The sequence below is a fragment of the Rhinopithecus bieti genome, unplaced genomic scaffold (assembly GCF_001698545.2).
Source record: "Rhinopithecus bieti isolate Rb0 unplaced genomic scaffold, ASM169854v2 scaffold_9899, whole genome shotgun sequence".
Taxonomy (NCBI): domain Eukaryota; kingdom Metazoa; phylum Chordata; class Mammalia; order Primates; family Cercopithecidae; genus Rhinopithecus; species Rhinopithecus bieti.
Genome location: NW_016806979.1, coordinates 2963410 through 2975499, shown reverse-complemented (window position 1 = coordinate 2975499; position 12090 = coordinate 2963410). Strand labels below are relative to the sequence as shown.

At 52.0% G+C, this 12090-nt stretch overlaps 1 protein-coding gene across 1 annotated transcript in view; it reads left to right on the top strand.

Moving 5' to 3' along the window:
* CCDC40 (coiled-coil domain 40 molecular ruler complex subunit) overlaps window positions 1–11887 on the top strand; it is a 68265-nt gene extending 56378 nt beyond the window's left edge. Inside the window, exons 17-20 of the mRNA XM_017879320.1 lie at window positions 1601–1721; window positions 6498–6686; window positions 8451–8609; window positions 10807–11887. Of these exons, the coding sequence (XP_017734809.1) occupies window positions 1601–1721; window positions 6498–6686; window positions 8451–8609; window positions 10807–11055 (718 nt within the window). The 3' untranslated portion in view covers window positions 11056–11887. The remainder of the gene's footprint in view (window positions 1–1600; window positions 1722–6497; window positions 6687–8450; window positions 8610–10806) is intronic.
* Window positions 11888–12090: the final 203 nt, after the last annotated feature.

Here is a 12090-nt window from a genome sequence, read left to right as displayed (position 1 = left end):
GTGTGTGGGGGTGTGTGTGGGTGTGTGTGTGTGGGCGTGTGGGTGTGGGTGGGTGTGTGGGTGTGTGTGTGGGTGTGTGTGTGTGGGTGTGTGTGTGGGGGGTGTGTGTGTTTTGTTTTGTTTTTTCTTTTGGAGACAGTCTTGCTCTATCCCACAGGCTGGAGTGCAGTGCTGCGATCTCAGCTCACTGCAACCTCTGCCTCCCGGCTTCAAGTGATTCTCCTGCCTCAACCTCCTGAGTAGCTGAGATTACAAGTGCATGCCACCATGCCTGACTAATCTTTATATTTTTAGTAGAGACGGGTTTCACCATGTTGGCCAGGCTGGTCTTGAACTCCTGACCGCAGGTGATCCGCACGCCTCAGCCTCCCAAAGTGCTGGAATTATATGCGTGAGCTACCGCCCAGCAATCCCAGTGCTTTGGGATGCCAAGGCAGGAGGCTCCTTTGAGGCCAGAAGTTTAAGACAAGACTGGGCAACACAGTGAGACCCCATATCTACAGAAATGTTTTAAATTGGCCAGGCATGGTGGTGCACGCCTGTAGTCCCAACTACTCAGGAGGCTGAAGTGGGAGGATCACTTGAGCCCAGGAGGTCAAGGCTGCTAGGATTGCACCACTGCACTCCAGCCTGGGCAACAGAGCGAGACCCTGTCTCTAAAAGAAGAAAAAGACCACCTGGGCATGGGTCTGGAACCCACCCTAGTGGATCCCAGATTCCCCACAGAGCTCTGCCTGCCACCCTTGGCAGCAGCTCTTGAGCCAAATGAGTTACTGCTGGAAACTGAATGGCTTTCTTTGCGATACAGATTTTAAATATCTATTATTTTATGGTGTCTGATTATTAAAGTAACACACAGCCAGCTCTAAACATTTTAAACTATACAATGCTTGCAACGTAGCCAGGGAAAGTTGCATATAATTCCAACACTCTTCACTTCCCAGAAAACCAATGTCTAGCTATATTCCTTTCTTGTTTTGCTCTGTTTTTTACACAAATGGGGTTGTTTCAGAAGTTCCCCTTTGAAGCACTTTAGTATTTTCGTGGCCATCTTTCCGTGTCACACACGTGGGCCCACATCTCCCTGTGGAAAGGGCGTGGAGCAGGCGTGGTGTGGAGGCATCATCCTTTTCTCAGCGTGCTCTGGAAGGGATGAATAGCACAGGGATTGCCTGTTCCTTGCGGTTTGATAGAATCCAGGCAAAAAACCACCTGGGACCAATGCTTTGGCGGGCTTGTATCTTTGGTGACATTTAAATAGCTTTTAGACTATTGGTGTATTGAGGTCTTTTACTTCTCCTTAAGTCAGCTTCTATCAGTTATACTGACTTTCTCAGCTCCTACAGTTATATATCCCTGTTCTCTCTCTCTCTCCCCCACCCCCATCTCCCTCTCTCCCCCTATATGCCAGAGGTTGGCAAACATTTGCATAAGGAGCCCAATAGTGAACATTTCAGGCTTTGAGAGCCTCACGCTTTCTGTCGCAGCTGCTTGGCTCTGCCATTGCAGCTGAGAGCCTTGTAAAGCCTTAGAGTGTGAGCTCACCGAAGCATCAGAAGAAAACTCCTAATTTCTTACACTGCCTCTCCTACCTCTAAAGACACCAGATTATGCTTTGGGAGAAAAAAATCCAGCTGGCAAAAGAGATGCGTTCTTCAGTGGATTCCAAGATCGGCCAGACGGAGATCCGGGCCATGAAGGGCGAGATCCACAGGATGAAGGTGAGGGGAGGAGAGCTGCGTGGCAGGGCCTGCTGGGTGCCAGCCCTTGGGCTCCAAAGACCTGGCCACGCCAAGGCCCTCGGCTGCCCCGGGGCTCCTGTGGGAACCACATTGGCCACATTGGCTGGCAGCAGTGGGTGAGATTTCCGGGGAGTGACCCACTCTAACAGAGTGACCTGCACTCCGAGCACTGGCAAAGCGCACATCCCCCTTGGCCCAGCTTTCACGGCATCTTGTTCTTACTGTGCAGAAATACTCTGGAACAACACCGTGCACACACAAGCGTGTGTGTGTCATCTCGCAAAACGCTGTTTTATTCCTACTCCATGTAATCACAGCACTCTGGTATTTTTAAATGTCGGCAGTAACCCTCAAATTTCGTGACCCTCTAATGTATCCCACTGGGAGACAGAGTCTCACACCACAGAAGGGCTCAGAGAACACCCCCGTCTCATCCCTCACAGCCACGTTTTCTCTTCATGGTCACAATTAGATTTCATTGCCTTTAAAAGGCTGGTAATTAAATTGCAAGTGATAATCAAGCTAAAGGTTCAGGGCCTTAAGGGTAACAATAAGAGCAGTTCATAAAATAAATGGGCCTCATTTTCACAATGCCATGCTAAATAAAAATTCCTCTGCTGAGTTATTTTCCAGATCAAGTGCATATGCTAATGAGACATTGCGTTTAAAAGTACCAAATTTAATTGACTTTTCACATTACAGAAGCCACGTGTGTTTGCTGGAGCAAGCCAAGTTCTCCCCCACAGAGTGGGGGGCAAAGAGAAGGTCCGGGCTGTTCCTCCCTGTCCCTTCTTTCCCGGCTCCCCTTCCTCAGCCAGGGCGACCGTGTCAGCCGCTGCAGGGATAAGGCCTCTCACCTTCTCAGATCTCACGCAAATGTGCAGGCAGGGCTTGCTTTGGCCCTACATGGATACTAACCCATTCTTGAAGAGTTACAATATATATTACGGATATTTCACAATTTATGGATCCAGTCCCACACTGGTGAAAATTCAGGTTGTTTCCAATTTGTTGTTGGTGTTATTGTTTTGTCCTAGACACAGTATGTGTTAGGGTTCTCCAAAGAAACAGAACCAGTAGACTACACAGAGAAAGAGACAGAGAGAGAGAGAGAGAGATTTATTATGAGAATTGGCTCTTATGATTATGGGGGCCGAGAAGTTCTAGGATCAGGCATCTAATCTGCAGACCCAGGAGAGCCCCTGATTCAGTCAAGTCTAAGGCCTGAGAAGGAGGCAATGGTGTCGTCCCAGCCCAGTGTTCCCCCACCCCCGCCCCACCCCACCACCTTCTTCTGCCTTTCTATTCTCCTGAGGCCCTCAACAGACTGGGTGATGTCACCCACCCTGATGAGGGAGATCTTTACTCTGTCCACTGGTTCAAATGCCCATCACTTCCAGGGACACCCTCACAGACCCACTCAAAACAGAAATCATGTTTTCCCAGCTATCCAGGCATCCCTTAGCCCAGTCAGGTTAACATAAAATCAGCCATCGCAGGGCATTATGATCACATCCTTCCTTACTGGTTCTTTTTTTTCCTCTTCGTCTTCTAGACTAGGTTCCCAAAGGTGAGATTCCTAAGTCAAAGGGTGTATAAATTCTGACTGTAACAGCCTGACAGATTACTTGTCTAAAAAGCACATGGCGGCTGTCATAGCCGTACCTTCTCCTCAGTTCTGGTGTTATTTATCTTTTTTTTTTTTTAATTGAGGTTTTTCAGTTGAGTGGAAGCTCACAGCTTACGGAATTCAGCCCTATGAGGATTTTCTGGGTTATTTTGTTTTGTCTGTTTGTTTTTTGTTTTGTTTTTGAGACAGACTTTCTGTCGCTCAGACTGAAGTGGTGTGATCTTGGCTCGCTGCAACCTCCGCCTCCCAGGTTCAAGCAATCCTCCTGCCTCAGCTGCCTGAGTAGCTGGGATTACAGGTGTGTGCCACCATGCCTGGCTAATTTTTTGTATTTTCAGTAGAGACGGGGTTTCGCCATTTTGTCCAGGCTGGTCTCAAACTTCTGAGCTCAGGCAATCCACCTGCCTTGGCCTTCCAAAGTGCTGGGATTGCAGGAGTGAGCCACTGTGCCCGGCCAGCCCTACAAGTTTTGATAGAGACGTACAATCATGTAGCCATTGCCACGTCATGATATATTTCCTCATCCTCAAATTCCCTCATGCCCTCTGTAGTCAGCTCACCGTACACCCCAGCCACCATGACAGCCACCAGTCTGTCTCCATGCCTGTTGTTTTGGCTTTTCCAGAGTGTCACATAAATGGGTCAAACAGGGTGAGATATATTGAGCCTGATTTTCCTTCCTTAGCCTCATGCATTTGAGATTCTTCTGTGTGGTGAAGTCCAATTACCCAGTCTGTTCTCTTTTTTTAGAGACAGGGTTTCGCTCTATCACCTAGGCTGGAGTGCAGTGGTGTAATCATGGCTCACTGCAGCCTTGACCTCGTGGGCTCAAAGGATCCTCCTGCATGGGCCTCCCAAAGTGCTGGGATTATGGGTGTGCACCACGGCACCCACCCCTCAGTCTGTTCTTCCGTGAATCGTTTCAGTAGCTTATCTAAGGAGCCTTTGCCTAGCTGAAGGTCACAAAGAGCTTCTCTTCCATTTTCTTCCAGAAGCTTCCTGCTTTTAGGTTTTACATTTAGGTCCGTAATGTATTTTGAGTTAATTTTTGTGTATGGTGCAAGCTGTGGATTGGGGTTAATTCTTTTTGCGTTTGGATGTCCAGTCGAGTCAGCCCTGCTTGCTTACTGAAAAGACTGCTCTTCCTCCACCGAACTACCTTCCAGGCCTTGTTGAAATCAGCTGACACATTTGTGTGAGTTCGGTTCTGGGCTGTTTTGTCTCACTGATTCATGTTTCTGTCCCTTCACCAATGCCCTGCTGTCTTGATTTCTGTAATTCTATACTTACGAAATTCCTCCGACTTCCTTTTTTTTAAAGACAGAGTCTTGCTCTGTTGTCCAGACTGGAGTGCAATGGTGCTCACATCTCAGCTCGCTGCAGCTTCCGCCTCCCAGGTTCAAGCGATTCTCCTGCCTCAGCCTCCCGAGTAGCTGGGACTACAGGCATGAGCCACCACACCCAGCTAATTGTTTGTATTTTCAGTAGAGATGGGGTTTCACCGTGTTGGCCAGGCTGGCCTGGAACTCCTGATCTCAGATGCTCCACCTGCCTCAGCCTCCCAAAGTGCTGGGATTACAGGTGTGAGCCACCGCACCTGGCCTGTGTTCTTATTTCTTAACATGTTTTAGGAGTTCCTTATATATGGGGTTATTAAGCCCTGTCTTTAATACCTATTGAAATGGTGTCTCTGGCCTGTCATTTCCTGGCCGTCTGTTTAGGGGTCTTTTGCCCCACAGAGTGTTTCTTCATGGCTCCAAGTCACTTTATGGTACATTTAAACCTGTGTAAGCTTAGTCTCCCTTCACCCTGCTTATCTTCGGGATTCTTGCCTGTTTTTTCTTTTAAATCAACTTTAGGCTTAACTTTGATAAGATAAAATGTCCTTATTTTAAACACAGAGTTTGGGCTGGGCGCGGTGGCTACAGAACTGTAATACTAGAATTTGGAGGCGAGGGGGTGGATATTGAGTAATTCAACACTAGAATGGTGAAAACACATCTATAATGGAAAAATATGAAAAAAAAAAAAAAAAAAAAGATGGCGTGGTGGAGGGCTGTATCCTTAGATACATTAGGAGGCCGGGCAGATCTGCTTGAACTGGGAGAGGGGAGTTTGTGGTGAGAAAAGATCGCAAGCATCCAGACTGGGCAAAGAGGGAGTCATCTAAAAAAAAATTTTTTTTTTTAAAAAAGATGGGTGCAAGTACTTGGGCTTGTAATACCGTTTGGGGAGGAAAAGGTGGGAGATCACCAGGTAAGGAGATCAACCATACTGACAAATTGGTGAACAAATCCTACTTAAAATAAAAATTAGCAGCGCATGGTGAACCTGTAATCGCCAGCTATCAGGAGGGTGAGGCCGATAGGAATCACGTGAAAGGACAGAGGTTGACAGTGAGCAAAGAGCTCACTGCTCAGTGTGAAAGAGAGCAAGATCTATAAAAAATAAAAAATAAAAACTAAAAACGCTGAGTTTGTTGGTTTTTTTTTTTTTTTTTTTGAGAGGGTTCGTGTGCCCAGGCTGGAGTGAGGACAGTCTCCAGCTCACTGAAAGCTCGTTGGGTTAAGTCTTTACATTCTCCTGCCTCAGCCTCCCAAGTAGCTGGGGCTACAGGTGCCCACTACGTCGCCCGGCTAGTTTTTTGTATTTTTTAGTAGAGACGGGGTTTCACTGTGTTAGCCAGGATGGTCTCCATCTCCTGACCTCGTGATCCGCCCGTCTCGGCCTCCCAATGTGCTGGGATTACAGGCTTGAGCCACCGCGCCCAGCCTGGTGGGTTCTAATACTCGCACACATCTACATAGCCACTGACACCATCAAGACATAGAATCTTTTTTTTTTTTTTTTTTTGCTTGGTTGCTTTTAGTTCTCATGCCTCCTTGGTCGCCTCAGGTCTCGGCCATTTCTCTGCCTTGCATTGTCTGCCTGTGGATTCTGGGTTCCCACCCAGGGCTGCTGCCTCCATGTCCCTTGTTCCTCCTGGCGGCACAGGCATCACTGCTTCCCCGCCGATCCCTGTGCATGTCACCGGAGGATGAGTGAGGCCAGCGCCCTGGCCGCTCTCTCTCTGAGGCTGCAGCTCGGGCCTGTCCCAGCCCCAGCCCCTCTGTCCTGTCTCCCAGGTCAGGCTTGGGCGGCTGCTGAAGCAGCAGGAGAAGATGATCCGCGCCATGGAGCTGGCGGTTGCCCGCAGAGAGACCGTCATCACCCAGGCCGAGGGGCAGCGCAAGATGGACAGGAAGGCGCTCACCCGCACCGAGTTCCACCACAAACAGCTTGAGCTGCGCCGGAAAATCAGGGACGTTCGAAAGGTAGGGAGCAGCGGAAAGGAAACTGGGCGCCTGCTTCTCCCTCTGGGACTCAAGGAACACTCTAGGAAGGCGTCCTGCTGGGGGGTGCAGCAGGACCTGGTGAGGATGCAGAGGCTGTCAGAGGGGGCGTCCCCAGTTCTGCTAACCTGCTGCTGGGTTTCGGGTCTGGGGTGAGGATCCAGAGGCTGTTAGAGGGGCTGTGCTCAGCACTGCTAACCTGCTGCTGCCATGGGCCTGTCTCTGGGAGTTTGCAGAATGCCCACACCGGACAGAGCTGCTGCCAGAGACGGCCGTGTTTCAGCCCCTCCCTGCATATCAGAGGTGGCATTGGGGAGGTAGAGAGTTCTGGGGAAGAGGTCGGCTCATGCTGGGGAGCCTGAGTGGGCACCGGGGACCAGCTAATGGGAGCATGGCGGGCTCCCCAAGAGCCCGGTACACCAGGCCATGTCCACTGGGCCTGCGCTGGGAGGGCCCAGCTGGTGCTGTCCGCTGCTGACTACCTCAGCTGTCGCCAGCCAGGGGCCCTGCACTCACACTTCCCAGGTTGGCTCCATGGCCCCAGTGACCCACTGTGTGACCTCAGAGCTTGTGGGCCTTGCCAGACCTGCAAGGCCTCGTCTGCTGGGGGTTGGGGGGCAGAATTCAATGTGACGACAACCACAGCCGTGGGTGGGTAGGTGGCCTTGGGGACAGCTGACGGCATGGCTTGGAGCCACGCTGGATCATTCCTGACTGGGGCATACGGTCTGACCTCCCAGAGCCTTGGTTTACTGACCTGTGAAATGGGTGCCTACTGCTCAGAGTCACCCAGAGGGTTCCCTGGAGAGTGCTGAAGTCACCCCTGTAGGGAAAAGCTAGCCGAAAACGACAGGCATGCCTGGGCTGCTCATTTGGAAGTAACTGGAAGTTTCTGAAGAGAGGCGGAAGAGTGGCCTCTTCTCAGTCCTTGTCCGCCACATTGGCCATTCCGGATGTCCATCCCTCCCTCAGCTTCCTAGCCCGGCCCCCGACCACTCCTTGCTGCCCTGGGCACCACCTCAGTCCCTTGTCAGGACCCCCATGCCCACCCCTCACCCCTGTCTGCTCCAAGTAACACTCAAGTCCTCTAGTCCCAGGCCCTGCGCCTCACACGACGCCATCACTGATGCACAAACGGGTCCTTGTCCTCACCCCTCCCATTCCCACCCCAAAGACCTTCCGCATCCCCAGCCAGACCTGAGAGTCACTGTGTCTCCTCCATCATCCCCTGGACCATGTCAGCTGCCAAACGCTGCCTGCCAGGCTTTCCTTTCTCTTAATTGTGCTGCTTTCCCGGAAGGCAGAATGAACACCACACAGATGGTGCCAGCCTTGCTCCTCCCTCAGCAGAGGCCCCCACCCTCCTCTTTCCCAGGCTCCCCAGCCCGCCTCTCAGCCCTTACAGCCTCAGCCCTGCCCTTGGCACACGGCTGCTGAACTGTGCCGGTCCCCTGCCCGGGGACAGACCCACTGCACGGGGAGCCCCAGAACCGCTCAGGCCCCCATATCTCGGCCACACCCGCCTTAAGGGAGCAGTGTGCAGTGTGGGCTGGCTGGGCCTGGCATCTCCCAGGCCTCACCTCTCCAGCCCACCCATTCCTGAAGGCGGCAGCTCCCATTCCTCTTTGTGAGCCTCCTCAGATGGAATGTGTAGAAGGCGCCTGGCAGGTCCTCCCAGCCTGACTCTTCCCTATCTGCCAAGTAGCCGGGCTGCAGGGGCCCAGCGTGGTCCTGTGACTCTCCTAGGCCACTGAGGAGTGCACCAAAACCGTCCTGGAACTGGAAGAAACCCAAAGAAATGTGAGCAGCTCCCTCCTAGAGAAGCAGGAAAAGCTGTCGGTGATACAGGCAGACTTCGACACACTTGAGGCCAACCTCACCCGGCTTGGGGCTCTCAAACGACAGGTAAACATGTCCCAGGAGGTCACTGGGGATGAAGGCCATGGAACGTGCCACTCGCACAGGGGTCCTGCCTCCCCTAAGTTCCGGCCTCTCCTGATCCCAGGCCAGTGATAGCACCACCGGCTGCTCACACGTTTGTGGTTTTGTGATTTGTTCAATTGACAAATGTTGATGGAGTATCTGTTACGGGCTGGGCTCACGTTCAATGTGCGAGGGTTGCAAAATAGAACACAAAAGACAAACATCCCTGCCCTCCTAGAGGTTACCTCCTGGGGCAGGAGGACAGATGATGAGCGAAATAATTTTAAAAGATACAGTGGGCTGGGCCCGGTGGCTCAAGCCTGTAATCCCAGCACTTTGGGAGGCCGAGGCGGGCGGATCACGAGGTCAGGAGATCGAGACCATCCTGGCTAATACGGTGAAACCCTGTCTCTACTAAAAAAAAACACAAAACCTAGCCAGGTGAGGTGGCGGGCGCCTGTAGTCCCAGCTACTGGGGAGGCTGAGGCAGGAGAATGGCGTGAACCCGGGAGGCGGAGCTTGCAGTGAGCTGAGATCATGCCACTGCACTCCAGCCTGGGTGACAGAGGGAGATCCTGTCTCAAAAAAAAAGAAAAAGGAACAGAAAAAAGGAAATGGTGTGTTAGGTGGTGGTAAATGCTTTGGAGGAAAATAAACCAGAGAAAGAAGCGTCAGGGGCATTGGGGTGAACTGAGGGATTGACAGTTTGAGTTAGGGTGATGCGGGAAGGCCCCGCGGAGCAGACACTAGAGTCCAGACCTGAAGGAGGGGACAGCTCACAAAACCACCCCAGGCAGATGGGACAGCCCAGCCAAGGCAGGAGCCTGAGACTGCACAAGGGCTACCAGAGGCCAGTGGGGCAGGCTGGGGAGGTTAGGGTATGGAAGACTCAGGCAGAGGGCCGGCCCACACTGTGTGCGGTCTTGGGGAGAGCACCATCATGACTTTGGACTTTTCTCTTGGGGAGGTGGGCACACAGAGGAGGGCGTCGGGGCTGAGAGGTGACTTGGGCTTTAGCAGGCTCCCCCGGCTCTGATGTTGCATGTGGATGAAGTGTGGATGCAGGGGGGCGTCTGCAGCTACTGCAGTGCTTCAGGGTGGCCCCTGTGGGGCTGGTGAGAAGCCATCAGACTCTGCATATGTGTGATGCCAACATCGCCAGTGGGATTCCTGCTGGGTTGGCTGTGGTGTGAGCAGAGACTGGGGTGGAGAATGGCTCCAAGGTTCTGGCCTGGCCAACTGAGATGATGAGGGGAGCGTGCCTGACACTTGACCTGACACATGGCACATGTCAAGAAGGTTGCCTAAGCTGGGCACAGTGGCTCACGCCTGTAATCCCAGCACTTTGGGAGGCCGCAGCAGGTGGATCACTTGAGGTCAGGAGTTCGAGACCAGCCTGGCCAACCTGGCGAAACCCCATCTCGACTAAAAATACAAAAATTAGCCAAGCATGGTGGCAGGTGCCTGTAATCTCAGCTACCCAGGCGTGGTGGCAGGTGCCTGTAATTCCAGCTAATTGGGAGGCTGAGGCAGGTGAATCGCTTGAAGCCGGGAGCCAGAGGTTTCAGTGTGCCAAGATTGTGCCATTGCACTCCAGCCTAGGTGACAGAACGAGACTGCCTCAAAAGAAAAAAAAAAAAAAGAATGCCGGCTGGTCTCAGTGGCTCACACCTGTAATCCCAGCACGTTGGGAGGCTGAGGCAGGCAGATCATGAAGTCAGGAGATCGAGACCATCCTGGCTAACACAGTGAAACCTCGTCTCTACTAAAAAATAGAAAATATTAGCCGCGTGCGGTGGTGGGCGCCTGTAGTCCCAGCTACTCAGGAGGCTGAGGCAGGAGAATGGCGTGAACCTGGGAGGCGGAGCTTGCAGTGAGCCGAGATTGCACCACTGCACTCCAGCCTGGGCAACAGAGCAAGACTCTGTCTCTAAAAGATGAAAAATAATAATAATAATGCCTCCTAGATGGCGATGATGGATGACCCATAAAGGCACAGACCCAGTGCCTCTCAGTCTCTTCCCTGAGATCCAGGGGTGCAACGCCTTCATGCCGTCCCTTTTCAGGCGTAGGTCTCACCTCCTCTTCGGCATTTCCTGGAGTCTGAGTTTGTGGGGGGCCAGCAGGTGTCTTTCTTCCGGTTTGTATAGCCCTGTATGGAGTCTCTTTTCCTACCCAGAACCTTTCAGAGATCGTGGCCCTGCAGACGCGCCTTAAGCACCTGCAGGCTGTGAAGGAGGGGCGCTACGTGTTCCTGTTCCGCTCCAAGCAGTCCCTAGTGCTGGAGCGCCAGCGCCTGGACAAGCGGCTGGGTCTCATCGCCACCATCCTGGACCGCGTGCGGGACGAGTACCCCCAGTTCCAGGAGGTCCTGCACAAAATCAGCCAGACGATCACCAACAAGCTCGAGTCACCGGGGCCCTCCTAGGGAGCAGCGTGGACCCCGTCTTGCAAGGAAGAGATCTGGAATTGTGTTTATTATGAGGGACTTGGAATCTTTTGTGTTCCTAAAAACCACAGGTACCCCTAGAAGGGCATCGTTTAAGAGAAATAAGCCAGCCCCACCTGTAGGAATCTTTTTAGCCACTCAGCAGTTTAATAAACCAAGTAAAATTCTAGCGTTTCCCATGGCATCCCAGTAAGCCTCCCATTGCAAAGACAGAGCCTGTGACTGCAAACCCACACTCCCACACTGGGCTTACTCGTCCAGGTAACACTTTGCTTTGCAGCACTCCCAAATCTGCACGTGCCTCTCACAACACAGCACTGGCACAGGTCTGCAAGCTGCTGGGCTGAGCAGCGGTGGGAAAGTTAAGCGGCTCCAGCCAGCCTGGCGTGGGGAGACCTGCTTCTCCCCAGCACTTCCCTCTACTAGGTGCATCTGAAAACCCATAAACCACCTTCTTTTCCAGTTTTTCCCACCCCACCCCTTAGAAAGCTCAGGTCCCTTTTCCTGCCCCCACGTCCCCATTTGAGTTAAATTCAGATCCACAACTTGCAGGAGAAAGGCACTGGCCCCAGACATACATAACAGGGTAAGCACTGAAATAAGAGCACTCTGGGGCATCCACACCAAGGGACTGTGCCCCAGTCTGCCCACCTATCTCTTCCCCATCATTAACCAGCGCTGTTTCTCCCTGGACTTCCAAGTACCAATGACCTTGGGGCTTCTTTGCAGTTTAAAGGGAAAATGCTCTACAAAGTAATTTCTCTTTGAAACATATCAGTAGAAGAATAAAATATTTTTTTCTGAATATCTAATAAGCCTTTCTGAATAAGGCTTACTTATTCTAAAACATTGTAGAAATACAGAAACCACAACAGAGGTGGAATGGGGCCTTTTTTTTTTTTTTTTTTTTTTTTTGACAGAGTCTTGCTCTGTCACCCAGGCTGGAGTGCAGTGGCGCGATCTCAGATCACTGTAAGCTGGAAGCGGGGCTTTTAATGCCCCATGCCCCTACCC